Here is a 25,876-nt window from a genome sequence, read left to right as displayed (position 1 = left end):
ATTTGAATTATAATGTAATCTAATAAACCTACATTAATGTAACAAGAGTATGGGCTGTTAAATTAAATCAACACAGCCCAACATATAGCTATACTGGTTTTGATTATAGAGACCCAGTTTAAACAAAGAAGTCAAGTTACCCTCAGATCTGACATCAGCTTCTTGTCAAGAGTCTGCTCCAAGAAATGAGAGCTAACTTGCTCCATCGAGCCCTGTAAAGAGAGAATCCAGAGCATATTGAACAACTCCTGTGATTCAAACATCACCTAACACTGAAAGTTTACAAGTAAATGCATAAAGGTAACATTATTCTTTTTGTTGTTGCTGTTAAAGCAATGAACTTTATTGGAGTGACTTACAGAAATCTGGGGAAGGGGTTGCTTACTGGAGCCAAAGGTGTTCAAAGACAGTTGTCATTATGTGACTCCAAACCAGTATGAAAAATAGCTTATGAAAACCACCCACCCAGAGCACACCGCAACCATGTAGGTATATCTACAGATTAAAGACCATCCTCTCTGGCTGGCTCAGTTTGTGAAAGCCTCTTCTAAGCAGCCTGAGTAACTGGTGTTTCTTCATGGAGTTAAGCCGAGTGAGTCCTATCACACTCAGGAGTTCAGCAAGCTCCTTGGTGGTGGATTATGTCCTCTCTCTTTTTCCAACATAAAATATTTTTGTTAATTACTTAGGAACTTCATACAATGCACCCCGATCACACTGGCTTCCCATTCCTCACAGGCCCACTTCCCACCCTTCTGTCCTTCCTCCCTCATCCCCCAAAAACCCCAACACACCAAGTCCAATTTGTATTGCCCATAGTCAGACTCCCAGTGGTGAGCCCCTTAAAGATGACGGTCTTTCCCCACTCCACTTGAGAAGTCCCGCCCCACACCATCAACTTCAGAATCTTCATCACACATTTAAGAACTCTCTTTAATATTCTTGATAGCTAAGATGTCTGTAAATTCTAAATCATGAGGGATATATTATTAAACTAAAAATACCAACAATATTGTAGAAGAAATACCTCTAATGGGTAGAACTTACTCTATTCCATATATACAATTCCGAGAGCATTATACATGTATCAACCCACTTAACTCTCAGTAGAACAACATGAAGTTAACACCATCATTAGTCCTATTTGATGCATGGGGGAATGTAAAAATATTAAGTAAAAGTCATAAAAATCCAGAGCTGAAATAAAAACTGAGGCTCCAGAAATCCTTCTTTTAGCCACCCCTCCTCCTCATCTTTTTCCATTCCTTCCTTCCCTTTTGTTTTGGGAGGGATGGGGGAGGGGGTGTCAAGGTCTCATATAGCCCAGGCTAGAACTCACTACCCAGCTGACTTTGGTCTTGAACTCCTTTTTTTTTTTTTTTTTTTTTTAAAGATTTATTTATTATTATATGTAAGTACACTGTAGCTGTCTTCAGACACTCCAGAAAAGGGAGTCAGATCTCATTACGGATGGTTGTGAGCCACCACGTGGTTGCTGGGATTTGAACTCCGGACCTTCGGAAGAGCAGTCGGGTGCTCTTACCTGCTGAGCCATCTCACCAGCCCTGGTCTTGAACTCCTAATATTCATGTTTCCACCTCCAAACAGGCCATTCCTTCTTTTTTTTTTCCCCCTTTTTAAAAAATTAGGTATTTTCTTCATTTACATTTCCAATGCTATCCCAAAAGTTCCCCCATGCCCTCCCCGTCACTCTCCCCCCTCCCCACTCCCACTTCTTGGCCCTGGCGTTCCCCTGTACTGGGCATATAAAGTTTGCACGACCAATGGGCCTCTCTTTCCACTGATGGCCGACTAGGCCATCTTCTGATACATATGCAGCTAGAGACACGAGCTCCAGGGTACTGGTTAGTTCATAATGTTGGTCCACCTATAGGGTTGCAGATCCCTTTAGCTCCTTGGGTATTTTCTCTAGCTCCTCCATTGGGGGCCCTGTGATCCATCCAATAGCTGACTGTGAGCATCCACTTCTGTGTTTGCTAGGCCCAAGAATAGCCTCACAGCTGTATCAGGGTCCTTTCAGCAAAATCTTGCTAGTGTATGTAATGGTGTCAGTGTTTGGAGGCTGATTATGGGATGGATCCCCAGGTATGGCAGTCTATAGATGTCCATTCTTTCATCTCAGCTCCAAATTTTGTCTCTGTAACTCCCTCCATGGGTGTTTTGTTCCCAATTCTAAGAAGGGGCAAAGTGTCCACACTTTGGTCTTCGTTCTTCTTGAGTTTCATGTGTTTTACAAATTGTATCTTATATCTTGGGTATTCTAAATTTCTGGGCTAATATTCACTTATCAGTGAGTACATATCATGTGAGATCTTTTGTGATTGGGTTACCTCACTCAGGATGATGCCCTCCAGGTCCATCCATTTGCCTAGGAATTTCATAAATTCATTCTTTTTAATAGCTGAGTAGTACTCCACTGTGTAAATGTACCACATTTTCTGTATCCATTCCCCTGTTGAGGGGCATCTGGGTTCTTTCCAGCTTCTGGCTATTATAAATAAGGCTGCTATGAACATAGTGGAGCATGTATCCTTCTTACACGTTGGGACATCTTCTGGATATATGCCCAGGAGAGGTATTGTGGGATCCTCCGGTAGTACTAGGGGCCATTCCTTCTTAATCTATTCTTTCCATTCATTTTATCTCCTCATTTATACCCTCATGTATTAAAATAAGTATATACATAACAAACAATGATTCAATTATATGCTTACAGTTATCAGGAGCAGGAATACAAAATACAAGGAGCAAGAGAACTTCATTATGGTATGAAAGGCTATAATCTACATCTATAAAGGATGCTACAGAAACTAAGAGAATAAGTAGCCGGAGGATAAGACACCTCTGGCTAGGGAAGGGGAAATCAGAGTGCAAACAAATGACGTAAGAGAGCATGCCATTTGCCCCAAAGAACACCAGTGCTTGACACACTTGGAAGCACTACAACAAAGAGTCTAAAAAAGCTGCAACTTCTAAGAACAAAGACTTAAACATAGTTTAATCCTGAAAGGATAAGAGGAACTCAATATACTCAGAAGATGCTTCCCCGCTAAAAACCACATCCCAGACAGACCTAAGTTCAACGTGGTGACTGTATTCTTAACGGCAGCATGGATTCGAGTACTTGGAAGTCACAGTTTGGGAGACTTCTTTTTAACCTCTTTGAGAAGTTGCTATTGTCGTTGTTATTATTATTATTAATCCAGTTTCTTTTGAATGGTCTTAAGTTTTCCAATACAACCTACATGTGGAATTTTTTTGTCCTGCTATAATGAAGTGAAAAATTCTCACTTTTTGTGCAGCACAGACATCTAACACCTTATCATTTCACACTAGGAACCCGGTTTCTCCTCTTCCCTTGAGTTTTAGCCTGTTACACATCCCTTACCCATGACTGGTAGTCGCTACGTCTAGCCTATTATGAGTGATACTGTACTGTTTTTTGCCTCCTGTTCTCTTTCCCTGCTACTCCAACTAGCCAAGTTATACTGATCCCTCAGCTTCAGCAAGCTCAGCCTCCTCCACGAGCCATCTCCATAGCCATGCTTTAGTCACTTTAAATCTACACAGCTCCAAATTATGTAATTATGTCTGTATTCAAGAGTGACTAATAATCCAATCTTGCTAATAACATCAGTAATTATAGTTACTATCATTTATAACATTTCTAGCCAACTAGGCTTTTTAGTCATGTATATAGGTGCATAAATATATGTATATATTTACATATAGTTATGCCTAATTTCTTATATAAAAAACCACACATATATGCATACATACAAATATTTACTCATATGCACATTTTACAGACAATCTTTAATCCTTTTAAACTCTCACTTTTGTACTAGATTCTCCATTTTATAGACAAGGAAACTACATGAAGAGTGCTAATTTATGGGCTAATGAATAAGGGTAAGGCACCTTACCTTCACTGGGTAAGGGCATTTGCTACTAAGCCCGGAGCCCTGAGGTTAATCCTGGCTCCCACATGGTAGAAGACTGAGTGCTCTTGACCTTGAGTGGTAAGGATTTAACCCTTCTCTATTCACTCTGTGCTTCTCCCTGACACCCCATCCCCAGCCTCCACACAGGAAACTATGCATGGTGGGGTCACCCCAACCTTTCGCAGGAATGTATGCATGATGTCACAGTCCAGGGACTGACGCTTGCTTTGATTTAGAGCTTTGACTGATGCTTGCCTTTATTAATGACATATTCAAGTCAGTCCTATTTGTAAGTAAACACAGTAATGAGGTGGATCATGTAAAAGGGGTGTAGGGTGCGGAATCAAATCACTGGAGAAATTATGGATTTCTAAAAATGAGACATACCTGACCATATCTAAGGTTTCTCAAAATGTTTGTAACAACATAAGCATTGTGTCCATTAAAAACAGTGTAACTTACCAATAGCTTTGCAGCTTGAACACGAACCACCCAGGAGCCATCACTGACCATGTGGCAAATTTTTCCAAATGCATCATCAACTAGACGGATTTCTTCATTAGAAGACGGTATTGGAACTATACTAAATAAAGAGAAAGGGAGAGAAACCATGCATGACAAACATGCGCCTGGGCTGCAAGTGCAGCCCTCTGAGGACGAACAATAAAAACTGTAGGAAATCCTAGACTGAAGACCCTTCAGCAAACCTTCACCCAGGGGAAGGAAAGGACCCAGTGACTTTAGCTGCACTGCAAACTTTCAGTGTCTTGAATAAGTGTAACCCATATGTGTGAGTGTAAGATTCAAGAATTTATGAAGAAACCAAGAGCTTGGGGATGGACGTACAGTTCAGTGGTGGTGAGTACTAGCTCTCATCCAATCCCCTAGAGCCTATAAAACAGACCTGGAAGTCTGAATCTGGTAAAAGTAAGCTCTAGACAGGTGTGTGTGTGTGTGTGTGTGTGTGTGTGTGTGTGGTGTGTGTGTGTGTGGTGTGTGTGTGTGTGTGTGTGTGTGTGGTGTGTGTGTGTGTGTGTGTGGTGTGTGTGTGTGTGGTGTGTGTGTGGTGTGTGTGTGTGGTGTGTGTATGTGTGTTGTGTGTGTGTTGTGTGTTTTGTGTGTGTGTGTGTGTGTGTAAGTGGAACTCATTTCCAGTCTGATTATCAGAGTCTGTATCCTCCCCCTCTATTTCACACTGCCTTCCAAATATCCAAACAATGGCTTGGCAGTGAGAAGGCTGGCACCTACTGACCTCTCAGGATAGAGCTGGCTGACAACCCAGATAAGCTGGACTGCAGCACTGCGCACCTGCTCGTAGTCATCAGAGAGCAATTTACAGGCCTGCAAAGGAGGATCACATGTCCGTCAGCCAGTGTTCTCACAGATGATTTTCAAATACTTTCACAATGAAGATAGGCTGGCTGGATAAGGATGTCAATCAAAATACTTCAAAGTGCTTTTAACTATTTGAACTGTTGCCCAACAAAGAAACATTAGCATTTGTAAGCTTTTCAGGCTGTATTCTAACTATGCAACATCACATACAACGTGGAAAGTGGGAGCTATTACACACAGTGTAACAGCTATTTAGAATAACATCAAACATAGCAAAGCTACTCAGAGCAATCAAGGCCCATAGTACCAAAAAGGTATTTACACATTAGTCCCAAAGATGTGGCCAATTATAATTCTCACCAAGAGATAAAATCATTCACGGTAAGATAACAAAATCTGATCTGAGGGAGGGTATAGACTGCCAGATATGATGGCACACACCTTTGGGAGGCAGAGTTTGAGGCCAGTCTGGTCTATAGAACTAGTTCCAGGATAACCAGGGCTACACAAAGAAACACTGTCTCAAACAAACATTAAGCTGGGGGGTGGTGGCGCATGCCTTTAATCCCCGTACTCGGGAGGCAGAGGCAGGCGAATTTCTGAGTTTCAGGCCAGCCTGGTCTACAGAGTGAGTTCCAGGAAAGCCAGGGCTACACAGAGAAGCCCTGTCTCGAAAAAACAAAAACAAACAAACATTAAAATACCACCTCGAAAGGCATTTGATTAAGCTGTCAAGCAGCCTTCCTACAACTCCATTATGCCTTAATACTAAATTCATGTGCCACCTCCTTATATGATCCATGGTCTTGGTCACCCTCCAGAAACATTCTAGTTGACCATGTATGGTGCCAGAACTGACTTAAAAGAATGGCCTAGCAAAGGGGCAAGAAGTGTGTGTGTGTGGGGGGGGGGGGGAACTTTTGGAATAGCATTTGAAATGTAAATGAAGAAAATACCTAAGAAAAAAAGAAAAAGAAAAAGAATGGTCTAGTGAAAGACTACATAAGCAAGACTATAACTTGTTCTAATTATTACTACTTTCAGTACTAGGAATTAAACCCAGACGCTTGTGCATGCTGACAAGCTTTCTCCCACCCAGTTACACCCCCAGCCCACTTCCTTTACTTCTAATCATACTTGTTTCATGTAGTTAGCACTCATGCATTCTAAGTTGCGCATGAGTACTATTGAATTACATATATATCTCACATCATTCTCAAAAGTATGTTTCAGGTATGGCTCCACATCTATCCCAACAAATATGGCCACTATTAGCCAGCTAAAGCCCCCATGATTTCAAATTCTGAGAAGTAGTGTGACACCCTCCCAGCTTCACAAAGCTCCTCCCCTTCCAGATAGCAATCATTTTAAGGTACCTGATTATAAATCGTTTGGTGTAACTTCAGTCCTCTTTCATGGAGCTGCAACTAGATAATAAAAATACAGTCTAAGCCTCTGGGGAAAAAAGGTCAGTACTTCTAACTTCTTCACATCCTCCCATGTACATCACATCATATCAGACAAAGATAGTTACCGTTAGCCAGAATCAGTCTAAATATAAGACGCGGTCAAAGACTTTTCTGTATAACCCATGCACTATTTCAAAGTGTTAGAAAAACATGAAATAATAGTAAGAAAAAAAAAGAGAGAAGAGTTTCCATCTGCACCCAGAGCTGGTCCTGTGCCACAGGGCTCCATACCCAAATACCGTCAGGAGAGAGCGAGTCTCGCAGGAGTGTCAACATACCTGTGAACACAGGTAAGACCACCACTTCTGCTCAAATGCCTGGCCCAAGGGGGACCCATCCAGAGCCATGAGGACATAGGAACCTAGGAACAGCCGGGGACAGGATCCTTCCACACCCAAATTCATCCCAGAGAGATCAGCTCTCCAGGAGTACTGAAACACAGGCTTGCAGGAGGGACAGGCCACAGTCAGAGACAGCAAGACCAGCTAACACCAGAGATAACCAGATGGCGAGAGGCAAGTGCAAGAACATAAGCAACAGAAACCAAGGCTACTTATCAGAATCCAGTTCTGCAACCACGATGAGTCCTGGATACCCAAACACACCAGAAAAGCAAGACTGATTTAAAATCACATCTCATAATGCTGGTAGAGGACTTTAAGAAGGACAAAACTCCCTTAAAGAAATACAAGAGAACAAAGGTAAACAGATAGAAGCCCTTAAAGAGGAAACACAAAAATCCCTTAAAGAATGACAGGAAAACATAACCAAACAGGTGAAGGAATTAAACAAAACCATCCAGGATCTCAAAATGGAGATAGAAACAATAAAGAAATCACAAAAGGAGTCAACCCTGAAGATAGAAAACCTAAGAAAGAGACCAGGAGTCATAGATGCAAGCATCACCAACAGAATACAAGAGATAGAAGAGAGAATCCCAGGTACAAAAGATACCATAGAAAACATTGACACAACAGTCTGAGAAAATGCAAAATGCAAAAAGCTCCTAACCCAAGAACATCCAGGAAATCCAGGACACAATGAGAAGACCAAACCTAAGGATACTAGGTATAGAAGAGAGAGAAGACAGGCAAGAGGCAAGTGCAAGAACATAAGCAACAGAAACCAAGGCTACTTATCAGAATCCAGTTCTGCAACCACAATGAGTCCTGGATATCCAAACACACCAGATTCCCAACTTAAAGGGCCAGTCAATATCTTCAACAAAATTATAGAGGAAAACTTAAACCTAAAGAAAGAGATGCCCATGAACATACAAGAAGCCTACAGAGCTCCAAATAGATTGGACCAGAAAAGAAATTCCTCCTGTCACATAATAGTCAAAACACCAAATGCATGAAACAAAGAAAGAATATTAAAAGCAGTAAGGGAAAAAGGTCAAGTAGCATATAAAGGCAGACCTATCAGAAGTACTCCAGACTTCTCACCAGAGACTATGAAAGCTAGAAGATCCTGAGCAGGTGTCATACAGAACCTAAGAGAACAAAGCCCAGGCTACTATACCCAGTAAAACTCTCAATTACCACAGACAGAGAAACCAAGATATTCCATGACAAAAATAAATAAATAAATAAAACATAACATCTTTCCACAAATTCAGCCCTACAAAGGATAATACTTGGAAAACACCAACATAGGAGGGAAACTATATCCTTGAAAAACCAAGAATGTAATCTTCTTTCAACAAACCCAAAAGAAGATAGGCACACAAACATAAAAATAACACCAAAATAACAGGAAGCAACAATCACTATTCCTTAATTTCTCTTAAAATCAATGGACTCAGTTCCCCAATAAAAAAGACATAAAATAACAGACTGGATATGTAAACAGGACCCAGCATTTTACTGCATACAAGAAAATGCACCTCAGTGTCAAAGCCTCAGAGTAAAGGGCTGGAAAATAATTTTCCAAGCAAATAGTCCTAAGAAACAAGCTGGAGTAGCCATTCAACTTTCAACCAAAAGTTATCAAAAAAGATAAGGAAGGACACTTCATACTCATCAAAGGAAAAAATCTACCAAGAAGAACTCTCAGTTCTGAACGACTATGCTCCAAATGCAAGAGCACCCGCATTCATAAAAAAAAAAAAAAAAAAACAACTTTACAAAAGCTCAATGCACACATTACACCTCAAATAATAACAGTGGGAGACTTCAACACCCCACTCTCATCGATGGATAGACCATGGAAACACAAACTAAACAGAGACACATTAAAACTAACAGAAGTTATGGACTAAATGGATCTAATAGATATCTATAGGACATTTCATCCTAAAACAACAACAAAAAAATACCTTCTTCTCAGCAACCCATGGTACCTTCTCCAAAACTGACCATATAATCAGTCACAAAACAGACCTCAACAACAAGACTGAAATAATCCCATGCAACCTATCAGATCACCACGGACTAAGGCTGGTCTTCAATAACAACAAAAACAACAGAAAGCCCACATACACATGGAAGCTGAACAACGCTCACTCAATGATGACTTGGTCAAGGGAGAAATAAAGAAAGAAATTAAAGACGTTAGAATTTAATGAAAATGAAGACACATCCTACCAAAACTTATGGGACACAATGAAAGCAGTGCTAAGAGGAAAACTCATAGCTCTGAGTGCCTCCAAAAAGAAACTAGAGAGAGCATACACTAGCAGCTTGACAGCAGACCTGAAAGCTCTAGAACAAAAAGAAGCAAATACACCCAAGAGGAGTAGATGGCAGGAAATAATCAAACTCAGGGCTGAAATCAACCAAGTGGAAACAAAAAGAAATATACAAGCAATCAACAAAACTAGCAGCTGGTTCTTTGAGAAAATCAACAAGATAGATAAACCCTTAGCCAGACTAACCAGAGGGCACAGAAACAGTTTTTATTCAAACTAAAAAACTCAGAAATGAAAAGAGAGATATAACAACAGAAACTGAGGAAATTAAAAAATCATCAGATCCAACTACAAAAGGCTATACTCAACAAAACTGGAAAGTTTGGATGAAATGGACAATTTTCTAGACAGATACAAATACTAAAGTTAAATCAGGATCAGATAGACCATCTAAACAGTCCCATAACCCCTAAAGAAATAGAAGCAGTCATTAAAAGTCTCCCAACCAAAACGTGCTCAGGACCAGATGGGTTTAGTGCAGAATTCTATCAGACCTTCAAAAAAGACCGAATACCAATACTCTTCAAACTATTCCACAAAACAGAAACAGAAGGAACACTACCCAATTCATTCTATGAAGCCACAGTTAAGCTGTGTATTCTCCCTTGGAGATGGAATGGTTTCTGTCCAATCAGGAACTTGTCACAATTCTCTTTCATAGAGGACTTCATAAGAGATTTTTTTCCTACTTCTATCATATTTAATGTTCCAGACAGATTTTAAAAACTGGTTGAGTGCATATTACTCTTAGCTTCAGAACATATCATGCTTAAGAGGCATTTAACTATTATAAATTATTTTGATGACTTAAAAATGTCAATACTGAGTTGTGTATTTTAAAATAAATTTTATTAACCAAGCATGGGGTTACTAAAGCAGGATTGCTCCAAATTCAAGGTCTACACACAGTCAGACCCTATCTCAGAAAAGAGAAGGGAAAGAAAGTATCCCCTTTCACTTTTATCCTGTTACCATGGCTTTTATAGCTGCTGTTCTGACCCGTGGATCTTGGTCACTGAAGTGGTCCCCGATAATTTTCTGAACATCTCTGGCAGCTGAGCCTTCAGTATCTTTTGTGACACTTTTCTCCAAAGAGCCAAGATTGCCAAGTAATTGCAAGCACTTATTTCTTACACCATGGGAAGTATCTGTCAGGTGCTATAAAAAGAAAAGAGAAAGGCAAAAAAAAAAAAAAAAAAAAAAAGATTAAGATAGCTTTTAAAAAAACAAACAAAAGACTAGGGAAAAGCACTCTGCCCCTTCTCATTCTCACTGGTCTGTGTAGCACCACATTGCCTAAGAACTTATCTGCCTTCCCAAAACACTACCTTTTTCATTAAATTATCTTTTAATTAACCAACTTATTTAATATATATGCACACATGGGCACATGTTAGTGATGGTGCCACAAAGAGTTCAGAGGAAAGTGTCAGATCCTCTGGAGATGGAAGTACAGGTGACTATAAGCTGCCCAGCTTGGGTGTTAGGAATCAAATGCCTGCTCTTTGCAAGTGTGTTATGCACTCTTATTTGCTGAGTCACCTCTTCAAACCCAATTTTAGAAACTTTTAATAGCCATAGAGAAACATGAAAAAAAAAAGCTCTTGAGTTTACAGCTCAGTGAACTCTTACAAACTAAATACATACATAAACCAAGAACCAGATAAAGAAATGGCATGGTAGCACACAACTTCAAAGCCAGCACTCAAGAGGCAATCAGGCAACCTGATTTGAGGCCAACCTGGTCTACATACAGAGTTCTAGGCCAGCAGGGCTACAAAGTAAGACCCTGTGCAAGAATTTGGGATACTGTGTGCCAGAACGTAAAGACAATACTGTCTTTCTTTCTTTATAATTATTATTTATTTATTATTATGTGTTTGTGTATGATGTACGTGTGTGAGTGTGGTTACATGTATGTCACAGTTAATATTTACATGACACCAACAGAAGCATCAAAACAGACAGACAATGGACTATTCCACAAGGAAATTACTCAATAGCATTTAAAGACAAAAAACAAAAGGCAAAAACAGTCTTTAAAAGATTGAAAGAAGTGGGGCGGTGGTGGTGCACGCCTTTAATCCCAGCACTCAGGAGGCAGAGGCAGACCGATTTCTGAGTTCGAGGCCAGCCTGGTCTACAAAGTGAGTTCCAGGACAGCCAGAGCTACACAGAGAAACCCTGTCCCGAAAAACTGAAAAAAAGAAAAAGAAAAAAAAAAAAAAGAAAGAAAAGAAAAGAAAAGAAAAGAAAAGAAAAGAAAAGAAAGAGAAAGAAAAAAGAAAAGAGAGATTGAAAGAAACGAGACTAACCACATGTAGCATGTGGGTCTTTTTGGTCCTAATCTAAAATAAAAACAAAACCAAGGGTGTATTTAGTGCAATTAATGCAGTTTAATACAAACGCATATGTTATTAAGGAGTTCCTGCTAAAAGCTGTGACCTAAATATTCTCTAACGTATCATTTAGAGATATTCTGAAGTCCTTGTGAAGTACAACATGATGCCAAGAGACTCATGTTAGATACTACAGCACAACGGAAAATTAAAAGAGGTGAAAAAGATTACAAAATTAATTATGGAATAGTCAAAACTGACAAAAACAACAACATCAAAAAAACCCTGAGTATGTTGGCACATGCTTGTACTCTTAGCACCCAGAGACTGAGACAGGAGGATTACATGAGGCTAACCTAGACAACATGAGTACCAGGGTTGTCAGGGACACATGGCAAGAGTGTCTTAAAAAAAAAAAAAAAAAAAAAAAAAAAAAAAAAAAAGGGAAGAATGCTGTTTTAAATCATCATGAGATATAGGAGAAAAGAAAGCTAGTTTCAGACCACAGCTCTGACCACTGGCCACGTAGTCTAGTCAGGTTCTGGCTCTCGTAACTGTATACTTCTCATGTGTCTTCCTTATGGGCTATAAAGAAAAGCTAAGTTTAGAAATAAAAATATATTTAAGCCGGGCGTGGTGGCGCACACCTTTAATCCCAGCACTTGGGAGGCAAAAGCAGGTGGATTTCTGAGTTCGAGGCCAGCCTGGTCTACAAAGTGAGTTCCAGGACAGCCAGGGCTACACAGAGAAATCCTGTCTCAAAAAATAAATAAATAAATAAATAAATTATATATATATATATATATATATATATATATATACACACACATACACACACACACACACTCATATATATATATATATATATATTTAAAATAAGGTTATATGCTTTAAACCATAGTATTAATATTAGCTATTGTTACTATCACTTTAAACAGTAAGGACTGTAAAAAGTTACACACACAGTTTCAGGAGGTAACAGCCACACATACAACTGTCAAAACAAGTTATCTATTTCCTTTAAGACCAAATGTCTAGCTTTTTTTTCTATGCATGAAGTTACTGATTTAAATATGCAGTGATAGCTTCCCTTTGCCCTCCTTCTTGCCCCCTGCCCCGTCCCAGGTCTCTGTCACTCTGTCTCCAATGCCGGGACACAGTTGTATTCTTAGCAATCATGCAATCCTCTCCTGCTGCTCTACCTCAGCAATTCCCAAATTCAAAAGTGAAGAATAATCATGGGAAGAGAGAGTCAACTCCACAAAGTTGTCATCTTGGCCTCTGCTTGTGCACACACATACACATACACACACATGAGTAATAATATTTTTTTTTTTGGTTTTTGTTTTGTTTTTTGAGACAGGGTTCCTCTGTGTAGCCCTGTCTGTCCTGGAGCTCTCTCTGTAGACCAGGCTGGCCTTGAACTCAGAAATCCACCTGCCTCTGCCTCCCAAGTGCTGGGATTAAAGGTGTGCGCCACCATGCCCGGCGTAATAATATTTTTTAAAATGTTAAACCCTACTCTTCTGACTCCACAAAGCTTCACATGTAAGTGCTCAAAACATCCACAAAAATATGACACTGAACAGGAGAGTAAAACTCAGATATGAGGCAGACAATTACCACCAGTTATTAGTTTTTAAAATGACTCATATTTAGCATGGAAACATCATTTTTCATAACCAAACCACTGCCTGAAACAACCCCTGGAAGATATGTCACATTGTTAGATATGCTTTGAGTTTCAACTGAACTAAAACCTTCTAGCGTCTATTAAGGTAACCAGGCAACAATGACGCATAACCAGCATATCACTCAATCTTAGCACACTGAGTCACGCCCTCCAGGCGACAAATCTAATTTTAGGATGATGTCCCTCCCCCACAGGTCACATCATAGCCATCATCATTAGGAACTGCCAAGTGGGGCTGGGGCCATGGCTCAGTGAGTAGTGACTGTTATTCAAGCTTGAAGACTTGATTCCAACTCCCCCCAGCACAACACACACACCCAACCCCCAGCCCCCCAGCTCCCCCAACCCCTGTCATGGAGGCCCAGTGCGCCTGTAACCCCAGGGTAGTAGTGTGGAGACAGACAGGTCCTAGGGGCTTACAGAGAACTCAAGGTCAGTAAAAGACCTTGTCTCAAAAATCAAGTAGAGAGAAATAAAGAAGGACGCCTGACATTGACCTCTGGCTTACACACACACATTCAAGCTCGCGCGCGCGCACACACACACACACACACACACACACGCAAATGTACCCTCCCCACAAACTACCCATCACATACAACTTTGTTAAAAGAAAGCCAGCGCCAATTGTTGTATATTCTGTTAGGCCACAAAGTGCAGCCATTTTCACATTAATAGAATGAGTCAGTAAATCACATTTCTAGTAACAATAGTAGTCTGTCAAAAAGTAAAAACAGGTCTGGTGTGGTGGTGCATGCCTTCGGAGGCAGAAGCAAGTGGGACTCGGTGAGTTTGAGGCCAGCCTGGTCTATATAGCAAGTGTGAGGCCAGCCTGGATCAGAAACAATAAAAACAAATAAATAAATCAACGTCATACTACTTCCTAAACATTTCTCAAAATCTACCATCTCAGTCTTCCATCTTTCCACTACTTTAATCCAAGCTACTCTTTCTCACAAGAATCATCACGGGGGAGGGGGGTGGGGTGGGGGGTGGGGGTGTCAGGTTTAATACCAATCACACACAGTGGAAGGAGAAAGCCAACTCCCGCCACGTGTCCTCTGACTTCCAATGTGTGCTAGGACTCTCCTGTCCCCTATACCCAATAAACTCATAAATGTGTTTGTTTTAAAGAATCACTACAGCATTTAGCTTAATCTCCAAACACTGAGAACTAAAAAGAGCAGATTTACAGTCACTGAGAGTTCTTACTTAAAGTTCTCACTCTGAGTACTACACTACTACAGGGTATTTGATCACACTGTGAACCCCAAGATTGTGTTGTTTATTGGAAAAACCCATTTCTAGCTGTGGTGTGCTCAGCCCTAGTACACACCTTTACTCCAAGAGCTTTCTGTTTATTGTAAACAGGATTAATAAGGTCAACCACAGGTCAAGAGGCGGAGCAAGCAACCAGTTGACAGGAAGTGAACATAGGAAATAGCCATTGAGTCAAAGGAAGTCAGGAGGACGGATAGAGAGACACCCAGGAGGTAGAAGGGAGGACACGGAGTTTGAGAGGTTTTTGTTTGAGTGGCATGGAGGAGAGCTTCCTTTTCCTTCTCAGGTGTTAGCTGAGGAAGGTCAGCAGGGTTCATTCTCTGCCTCTCTGAGCTTTCACCCTGCACCTGGCTCACAAGTTAGTAAAATCAAATGCTTGAGATTTTGTTTAAAAAACAGGGCATAGAATTCACACAGATCCAACAGCTTCTCTGCTCCAGAATGAAACCCATTCATCCTCTTACCTTGCAGGCCACATCCACTAATCGCACTTGGGTAGCTTGATTTTCTGGTAGTTTACTGCCAATTGCAAGCAAAGTGTCCAGTAGTTGAGCTAGCACTTGGTGAGACTCTAGGAACAAAAAAAGGCTGAATCACAAACTTTCAAGAGCCCCTGTCAACACTGATTTACTCTGGGACGGAATGTGGATCCTTATTTACTTATTTATTTACTCACTTAGATAGTCCTGTCTAACCTTTTATCCCCTCAACTAAAAGCTAAATTTCCAAAGGCATTGGGTCTTGGGAATTTGAGACTTTCACAGGACTGGGCATGGTCCTATGCACAAAGCAGGTCCTTCAAATACAGTTAGTATCAGTGGCTAGTGAATCCGAAGTGGACTAAAGCAGGAAAACATTGCCTGTGTCAACAAACAAACAAACGGTACAATTAGCTGAGTGTGGTGGCCACACCTTTAATCCCAGGACTTGACAGGCAGAGGCAGGTGGATTTCTGAGTTACAAAGTGGGTTCCACCAAGAAACCCTTTCTTGGAAAACAAAAACAAAAGAAAATGAAAAAACAGTACATGAAGATGAAAAACAAACCTTCCAAGCAAAGTCCAAACATGCAGACATACCATTCCCGACGGCCTCTACCCTGCCCTTTGTAATTCATCTCTTCAAATGCTCAATCTTGTCCCTGTTTGTTTTGAGACAGGTCTCACGTAGCCCTGAACTCTCAGTGTAGTCAAAGATGACGTAGGACTCTGAATCTGCTGCCTCCATCTCCCATTGCTGGGACTACAGGCGTGCGCCACCACACCTGGCTATTCTTTTCGAGTATTTTTTTCAGTTTCCTGTACTTCTAACTCATCTCTCAGGCTAACTTGACTACGGAGAAACTGTCCTCTCAGCCTTCAGGGCGTACCTAATAATCCTTGGAGTTTATCCTGCTCCCCAAGAGAATTAACTGCCCATCTCCTCTTGGTTCCACACAAGGCGTGAAACTTTACTTACCTTCTCATCACACTAAGCCAGAAACAGAAAGATGCTTGAAGACAAAGACCATACTTTATTCACCTCCAGTGTCTCAAAATCTAGAATAACTTATTATGTGCTCAATAAATACCTAATAAATGGCAAAAAAAAAACAAAAAAAAACAAGCCGGGCAGTGGTGGTGCATGCCTTTAATTCCAGCACTTGGGAGGCAGAGGCAGGCAGATTTCTGAGTTCAAGGCCAGCCTGGTCTACAAAGTGAGTTCCAGGACAGCCAAGGCTATACAGAGAAACCCTGTCTCAAAAAACAAACAAACAAAAAAATTGGCCTATGTCGAGCTTCTCAAGCAGATCACCTTTATATCAAGGCTCTTCTGGAACTTCTGATTAAATGCCTGCTTTTGATGTATTTTCCCATCACAATGATCAAATGGAATCTTGATAAGTGACTATTAAACAAATCTGCGATCAGCCAAAATTACTGGCTAGCATGACCAGAGGAATTGTCTCATAAGAAAACATGAAAGGCAAAAGTAAAACTTGAGCAAACAACACATACATACATACATACATACATACATACATACATACACACACATATACATACACACATACACACAAACATACATACACACACACATACACACATACATACACACATACATACATAAACACATATATACACACATACACACATACATACATACATACATACACACATACATACATACACACACACACACATACATACATACATACATGTAAACATGTTCTTTGGAAATACAGTCCGTACAATGTTGGTGGGATACAAGAGGATTTTAGGTAATTCAAGTAATCTTGACCATAGTTAGAAGTTTAGTTCTATGGTAAAACACTTGCCCACCATGTATAAGGCCCTCAGATCAAACTGCACAAGGGACTCACATATGAAACAAGCCATAAATATGAAAAGGTAGTCATAGGAAACAGAAGAGGCAAAGACACCCCCAATGCCATCATATTGATTATTTCCTTACAAAGATAACTTTATATAACATCTACAAAAAGCTAATAAAACTTACAGACTAATCTCTGATAAATCAAAAATCAAATCTAAATCTTGAATCCTGGGCTAGAGCAGGCTCAGTGGCTAAGAGAGCTTGCCCCTAATTCAGAGGACTGAAATTTGTTTCCCACACCCATGTCAAGCAGCTTACAGCTGCCTGGAATTCCAGCTCCCATAGATCTAACACCCTTTTCTGGCCTTCAAGGAAACCTACACACAAGGCTGGCATACATGCATATATGTGTACATACACACACACACACACACACACACACACACACACATATACAAAAAACCATAAAACTTTTTGTTATTTTTTTCATTTTTCAAGACACCATTCCTCTGTGCAGCCCTGGCTGCCCTAGAACTCACTCTGTAGACTAGGCTAGCCTTGGATTCACCACAGAGAACAGCCTGCCTCTGCCTCCCCAGGGCTAGGATGAAAAGTGTGTACCACCACTGCCCAGCTAAAAAATAACATTTTAAAAATATACTTGGAGATGCATACCTTTAATCTCAATACTTCAAGACAGAGGCAGGCAGATATCTGTGAGTTGTGAGGCCCACCTGGTCTATATAGTGAGTTCAAGGCCAACCAGACCTACACATAGTGAGACCATGTCTCAAAAATACCAAAAAACCAAAACAAAACAAAAATAATACTTGGAATTATTTTTTAAAGAGAAATTAATATCTGTCTATGTTATATAAGCTGTAATAAATATACAACACTTTATAAGGTCACAATAAAATAAAAATAAAGCTATAGGCAGAGATAGAACCTTAAAGTCTGACTTTTAACTCCCTATGCAGACAAGGATGACCTTAAACCTTTGAGTCCCCTACCTCTGCCTCCAAGTGCTAGGATTACATTGTGAGCCACCATGTACATTCTGTGTGGTGGAAGGAGAGGAGGTTTCGAACCTAGGACTTCATTCTAGTTAAATACTCTTCAACTGACCTGCCGTGATGGAGACTAAACCCATAGCTTCATGAGTGCTAAGCAGTCTATCAACTGAGCTACATCCCTAGACCATAAAACTATATTTTATCCCTAATATAAATACATGTACGGGGGCTGGTGAGATGGCTCAGTGGGTAAGAGCACCCGACTGCTCTTCTGAAGGTCAGGAGTTCAAATCCCAGCAACCACATGGTGGCTCACAACCACCTGTAACAAGATCTGACGCCCTCTTCTGGAGTGTCTGAAGATAGCTACAGTGTACTTACATATAATAAATTAATAAATCTTTAAAAAAAAATACATGTACATGTCTCTATTAAACCATCTTCAAATTCCTTCTTAAGAAGACGACACAGGCTTATATTATGTACATAATCCCAGAAGACTCAGACAGACTCAGTTTCAGGTTTTAGGACATCCTGGGTACCTAGTATGTTGCAGGACAGCCTGGGCTAGAGTAAGACTCTATCTTGTAAAAAAATGTTCTTTTTTTTGCCAATCAACACCAACTTCCTTGTAAATTCTGTAAGTTCTGTAAGAACTGAAGAACTGTGCTCTGACTATGCAGCTTTTAGTTGCAGCTTACTTTCATTCTGTAGTATGTTAATGGCGTCGTCCATTATGCAGTCTGGAGAGAATCCTGCCGTCTTTGATAATAATCCCAAGAGTGATGCAATTTTCAGTCTCACAGATGGATCATTTTCCTAGAAAAAACAAAAAACAGAAAACAACTGTCATTTGATGCTCTGCTCTCAGCTATCAAACACACAGGGCACAGGCAACTGACGTCACAAAGGATATCCAAAGATCCAACTATTCCAGAGCTTCATTTCTGAAAAATTAACTTCATACACCTCAAGAGATAGCCTTGCTCCATCAATGTTATACTCAATACTGCAAATGGAAATGTTTATGTCTTCTTGAAGTAGTTAACTTTTAAAATTAAAAATGTGCACTTGACACTAAAATATCTTATCTCCACTACTCAGTCAATGTTGGATGTCATAGCCATATCCCCACCAACATGGCTGATACTGGGCAGCCAGCATCACTGCTGGAATGGACGGAGAGTGGGAGCTAGGGCAGCCACTGGAAAGAACCCTTCACCACTGACTCTGTGGACCCCCAGATCCTGAGTAGAAGGCTGGGACAAGCAGTGCACCTGACTGAGGCCAGACCATGTGCCTAGGCTCTAGCTTCCAGGGAGAAGGGAAAGGAGATGCCTGGCCATTTTAGTGTAGAGTCAGAGGCTAATCTCGAAGACTGCTGTGATAAGTCCCTTTCTGTATTATATTGTATAGTTAAGTACATGGCACAATCCCAACATTGAAAGATGTTTAATGAATATATATGAAATTGGATGGGGTGGGAGGGGTCTTGTCAGTGTTGGCATTAAAGTTACTACCTTTCTATTCCAATGACAAAAATATTTAATTTTGGTTGGAAAATCAACTGCCATCCACATGTGACACACACACACACACCCACACATACACACACACATACACACCCCTCACCTATATATTTTTGGTTGTGGTTTTATTTTCTATTTCCTATTTATTATTTGTGTATGTGTGTGTGTGTGTGTGTGTGTGTGTGTGTGTGTGCGTGCGTGTGCATGTATACATGTACCATACAAACTTCCAGGAGAGTCCTCTGCTTCTGCTTTCTTTCCCTCCATAGGTATGTTGGAATTACCAATATGCCACAGTATCCAGTCTCTCTCTCTGTCTGTCTATCTGTCTCTCTCTCTCTATCTCCCTCCCGCTTACTTGTTTTCTATCTATCTATCTATCTATCTATCTATCTATCTATCTATCTGTCAGTTTTTCAAGACAGGGTAGCTGTCCTGGACTGGCCTCCAACTCTCAAACTCGGTGAACTGCCTGCCTCTTCCTCCTAAATGCTGAGATTAAAAGTGTGTACCACCACTGCCTGGCCAGCACCCAGCTTCTTTATATGGGTTCTGGGAATTAAATTCAGGTAGTCAGTTTTATACAGCAAGCACCTTTCCCTGACTGAGCCAGACTCACTGGCCTGGTTTTGGGTTTCCTGAGACAGGTCTGCTTCTATAGTTCAAGATGGCCTGAAGCTCACTGTGCAGCTCAGGCTGACGACAATCTCTCAATCCCCCTGCCTCAACTTTCCCAACTCTGGGATGATAGGCATGAACTACCACCAGCTCATTTAGTTTCTAAGGAAGCACCAGATACAACCAGGCCTAAAGCAAGGGAAAGGAAAACAAATATGTTCAGAAAACCTAAAATCCTGCATGCTATGCCATTTAACATATACATTACTTTGGGAACACCATTTTCTATAAAATTAATCTGAATGTATAAGTACAGAGAAAGAGAAAGTGGTTAAAACCAGCCAGAGCTATATAAAGACAAACTCATTACAAAAATGAATGTAAATAGGAGCTAGAGAGATAGCTAGGCAGTTCAGAGCACTTGTTGCTCTTTCAGAAGACCTGGGTTTGATTACCAACACGTAGATTGCAGCTCACAACTATTTGTAACTCCAGCTCTAGGGGATATGATGCCATCCTGGGCTACACAGCAAGGCATTCTATAAAGAAAAAAATGCCACTTTGCTTTAAAAACAAACTAAGAGGGTTATCCCAGTAGGCATGAGGGCCTTAAATTAAACCAGGAACACCAGGATGATGGGCACGACACTCCAGAGGTGAACGAAGCAAGGAGACATGGCTGATACTAAGTCTTCCTCTGCGTTCTCGCTTCACTCACACAGAGCTCACAGTACCTTAAGCAAGTCATTTGCATACCTATCTCCTCTGACTACCCTGCAAGCTCCTGAGGACAGCACTTACCTCATTCTAATCTTGGTATCCAGTCCCTTCCTGCTTCTGCAGCATGGACCCACTCTGCAGACACGGTATGGCTCTGACAAACAACCCACCATGTCCTCGAGGCTTTCTTACCTTGTAATAATGTTCCAAGAGAATCCTGACTACCCCCTCCACACTCTCTGCTTCTACAGGCTTTCTGGCAAACTGGAGTAGGTACTGCAAAGCATCTGCTGGGGAGGTGGCTTTACACAGATCTATGTGGAGAGCGGCAGATTTGCTCGGCTTTGTTAATCGGAGCTTCTTGGTAGCAATTTCCTCCTGCTGCTGCTGTAAGACAGTAAAGACGGTAAGATGTGAAAACAGTCTGTAAATTTAACTTGTGTTCGTTGTATGGAAATAATTTTTCCCTTCTAACACATATGCTTAGCTAATAGAACTTAAGAAACACAGTATCCAGAGGCCAGCAGGTAAAAGTGCTTGCTGCCAAGCCTGATTATGGCCTGAGTTCCATCACCAGAACCCACATGGTAGAAAAAAAGCCAACTCTTAAACATACACACGCACACGCACACGCACACGCACACGCACACACACACAATACATAAATGTTTCAAAAATATTTAAATTTGTATAGAAGGGAACCTATCACTATAGGTTCCTTACGTCCTGGCACAACGGGCAGACATAGAAAACAAACTATAAGATAAATGTCATACTCAATATTTTTTTTTACTCTTTAATATAGTATTTTAGTGTAGGTAACAATCATTTCCCTCCAATTTTCTCTATCAGGATGATTATAGTCAGGAACACTACATAACATGAAAAAAGCAGCTTTGAAGTCAAAAGAATTGTACACTGCTAGCAAGGTGAAGCCTTCTCATCTATAAATGGCATTCCAAGACCATTGGGGGGGGGGAATAGGTGAGAAACCTAAAGCATCCTGTATTTACTGTACTGTGATAAGCACTAAACACACATCAGTTCCCGCCCCTTCCTCATCTGTATAACAAAGAAAAAACACCAGGAGTACTAAGATCTCATTTTATCACTCTATGATAACTCTACATACACAATTTAAAATACAAAATTAAAAAGTTAGTTTTTCCAACAACTGAGGGTACACACCTGTAACCCCAGCACTCGGGAGGCTCTAAAATAGATTTACTTGGACTGCAGCTGGTGCAAGAGAGAGGAATGGTTTTTCCCTAGAGGGGATACGTGAAGAAGGGAGCAATCTCTGCCATTGTCAATAGCGTCTTATGGAGCCGGGCCCTGTTATTGCTGCCACCGAGGAACACACACTGGCAGGGACATACATACAGACGCTGTCCGTCAGGGACAGCAGCACTGGGTGATGGAATCAAGTAGTTGAGCTCACACAGTGGATGGAAGCAGCAGGAGGAACTAACCTGCTGAACTTTCAATCAGGTCTTAAAGCTAAAGTGTTTTGTATAAAATAGGCAACTCTAGAAGTTCAGAGATGTATGAAACATGGCATGCTAGAGAAGGAATGGAGGGAGGAAAGAAGCAACACTGTGTAAAAACATGAATGCTCTGAATGCCTTGCCTCTACCTTAAAAAAAAAAAAAAGCAAAACAAATCATGTAAAGCCGCCAAGCTTATTCTATCTACAACAGGAAAGGGGGGAGAGGGGGGGAGCTGGCTTAGCAGTGAAGCCCTTGTTGCTCTCAGAGGCCCACATTCAGTCACCAGCACTCAGGTCAGGTGGCTCACAAATACGCTCAATTTCAGCTCCAGTGAGCTCACATCTTCTTCTGGCCTTCATAGGCATTCCAACACATGAAATACACTCACACACACACACACACACACACATAAAAATATATCTTTAGTGAAGAAAAGTGGAGAGGGAAGGGAAGGAAGAGAGAGGAAGGGGTGGAATGAAGAGCCAGGAAACCCAGAAAGGAAAGCAGAGATGCGGGAGCACTGAAAAGCCAGTAAGGAAAGCTTCCTGACCCTTGACTCATTCAAAAAGTCCAGAACTTACTACATTAAAAAAGGAACCGTAAGATATTAATTAAAGCCAATGCTCAGTTATACACGAGGGCCGCTGGGAACGTAGCTCGGTTTGTAGAGTACTTGCCTAACATGCTCAAGTCCCTAGGTTCAATCCCCAGCATAAACCAGGAAGTGGAGGCAGGAGGTTTAAAATTCAACCTTAGCGACACTGCACCTGGACTGTATGAGACCTTGTCTTATTTGTTTTGTTTTGTTTTGTTTTTCCCCAAGACAAGGTTTCTCTGTGTAGTCCTTGCTGCTCTGGAGCGTGCCTCAAACTCACAGAAATCCACCTTCCTCTGCCCCCTAATGATGGGATTAAAGGCATGTGCCAATCCCCCATCCCCACCCCTCTGAGGTGGGCCACCCCAGCTGAGACCTTGGTTTTTGTTTTGGTTTTAAAAAAGAAAAAAAAAAAAAGAGCTGGACCTGCAGAGATGACTCAGGGGCTAAGAGTGAATTCTTGCTCTTGCACAGGCCCCAGGTTCAACTCCTAGCACCCACCTGGTAACTCACAACTGGCTGTAATTTCCGTTCTAGGGGATCTGATGCCCTCTTCTGGCACTGCACACGTGATACACTGACATTCATGCAGACAGAACACTCATGCATATAATATAAAGAACAAAAAATGTAAGCTTTTGTAAGAAAGACGAATAAAGAGAAAGCCAATTTACCAATAGCCGATAAACAAACATGAGAAGACGGCAGTATGAGATCACTGAAAGTTAGAGCTGGGCTTTAGGAAAAGGAGAAAATGCTAAGGAGAATGGAAGAATACCGACTCGCCAGTGTAGTTCTCTCTGTGACGATAACAGAGACACTGCCCTGGCTCTCCAGTTAGACTATGTACTCCCCAAAAGCAGGGGTTCTGATAGACAACGACTTCCTACCACACATGGTACACAGAAATCACTCAAGTATTTGAAAATACTTTAATTTTTTCCTGTTGAATTAATGAATGAATGGAAGGTTTAAGAGTCATTTTCCATCAGGCATGGTGATGCAAGCCTTTAATCCCTGCACTTGGGAAGAAAAGGCAGGCTGATTCCTTCCTGTTCATGATCAGCCTGCTCTACATAGTGAGACCCTGTCTCAAAGAAAAAAAAAATTTTTTTTTTTCCTTAATGAGACCACTCTGCCTAAATATCTAAGACTGCTGGGGATCCACTGGCATAAACCCCCGGGCCTGGTCAAAATGCAGATCTTGCCTCACACCACCAACCTATTGAACATAATCTGCATCATAACAAACTCCCTAAAAGAGCGAGATCTGTAACAGCTCGGTGGTAGACCACATGCCTCAGCATGCATAAGGCCCTACACTCAATCTCCCCTACTACAAAAAAGATAAAAAATTTAAGTATTCCTCAAGACGCGTATATTTTGTATGTATCTGTGTACATATGGAAATTTAAGAAGCAGAATACATCGCTTCTACAGAGACACTGTGGAGCACACTGACAGTTCTGACAGGGGCTCTCTTGGTCCACCTATGTTTAAAAGAGAGAGGATGATAGGTTTGCCGTCCTGTGACTCTTGCCTGCTTGGTCTGAGCCTTGAATTCTACAGACCTTTAGTCAGCTTGGGGTTTTGCATACAGCTCAACTTGTCTCTGAAAGTTAGAGGTACACGAGTTAAGAGGAGTTCTGCCACCAACTGAGGACAGGAGAATGCAAATATAACCGATCTGGCACAACCGAGCTGTGAGACATTAAAATAAGATACCTGACAGTTTTTAAAACTATACAGCACGTTGTCCCAATGATTTTGTTTTGTCTTTATCAAGTGAGCTGGGAGTGTGACTTTGGGATAGAGTGATAAGTTAGCATGCTTAAGACCCCGAATTCTAGTCCCAGAACTTTAAATACAACAACAACAACAAACCCCAAAGTCAGAGTACACATGAGAACAGCGGCCTCGACCTAACACGCCCCCTGCCTGACGCGCAGCCTAGGAACCTAAACCTAAGCCGGCTACACACAAGCTTAGGCGCTGATCTGGAGAACAGCCTGGGTGCGGACAACCCTCCCGCGCAGACTGGTCCATGGCTTTTTCTGCCAGCGCTTACCTGAACCACTTTAGTGAACTCCTCATACACCCGCTTTTTCAGGTGCGCCGCCATGGCTGCACCGGACCTTCTCGGCTTCTGTACTTGCTGAGAACGTGGAGAGAAACCTTTCTACAGCACCGATTTCGCTGCAATCCCACAAAGCAGTGGGGTTGCTGGATAGAGAGGCCTCTTCCTGAAGCTCCACTGCCCAGTGAGTCGATTGGCTGCCGCTACTGCTGGGAGACGGAAATTAGAGTGCATCCTGGAAGATGGGTGGAGTAAAAGGCGGGGCTGGTGGGAGCTGGAGGCAAAACCCGGAGCTGTATCCTGGAGGTGCCCTGCTAGAATCTTAGGGTGAGTGTTGCCATAGTTCCAGCTCCTCCCCGAAGTTCGTTTTACTTTGTTACAGTAATTTAGAAGTTATCCATCAATAAGAAAGAAGAAGAAGAAAAACGGAAAGATAAAGAAAAGAAAGCCAAGAATCTTCCTGTTGAATCAATGAAAGGTTTAAGATCATTTTTCTGAATGGTACTACTCTGCAAGTCTGAAGATTTAAGAATGCTGGTGGTCCACCCGGAGCCAAGTCTCTATCAGGACTGTCAGTGTGTTCCACGAATCTCTGGTGAAGAGACTAATGCTTCCTCTGACAGCTGGGAAACAGTGAAAAAGAATCTTGAGACTGAGGATGAAGCCACGTGTTGTGGTGTCAAAAACCAGGAGCCAACACTGAGATATAGAAAGGCAAAAATGTTACCATTACAGACACACC

The 25,876-nt window shown here is 41.4% G+C and overlaps 1 protein-coding gene across 4 annotated transcripts in view; it reads right to left on the bottom strand.

Moving 5' to 3' along the window:
* Positions 1 to 25,325, bottom strand: part of Ints4 (integrator complex subunit 4) — a 60,448-nt gene extending 35,123 nt beyond the window's left edge. The window contains exons 1-9 of one of the 4 annotated variants that reach the window (XM_006507179.3): positions 25,126 to 25,325; positions 21,165 to 21,356; positions 18,807 to 18,924; positions 15,239 to 15,345; positions 10,434 to 10,619; positions 6,677 to 6,727; positions 5,218 to 5,306; positions 4,428 to 4,548; positions 141 to 212 (exon numbers count right to left, since the gene is read on the bottom strand). In XM_006507179.3, coding sequence (XP_006507242.1) covers positions 141 to 212; positions 4,428 to 4,548; positions 5,218 to 5,306; positions 6,677 to 6,727; positions 10,434 to 10,619; positions 15,239 to 15,345; positions 18,807 to 18,924; positions 21,165 to 21,356; positions 25,126 to 25,179 — 990 coding nt within the window. In that variant the 5' untranslated portion in view covers positions 25,180 to 25,325. Of the gene's footprint in view, positions 1 to 140; positions 213 to 4,427; positions 4,549 to 5,217; positions 5,307 to 6,676; positions 6,728 to 10,433; positions 10,620 to 15,238; positions 15,346 to 18,806; positions 18,925 to 21,164; positions 21,360 to 25,125 lie in introns of all 4 variants that reach the window. The other 3 variants (XM_030241963.1, NM_027256.2, NM_001358012.1) reach the window with 3 other exon arrangements.
* Positions 25,326 to 25,876: the final 551 nt, after the last annotated feature.

Source organism: Mus musculus, chromosome 7 (assembly GCF_000001635.26).
Source record: "Mus musculus strain C57BL/6J chromosome 7, GRCm38.p6 C57BL/6J".
NCBI lineage: Eukaryota > Metazoa > Chordata > Mammalia > Rodentia > Muridae > Mus > Mus musculus.
Note: the sequence above shows the minus strand (reverse complement) of the source record. Positions and strands in the feature narration are given on the sequence as shown.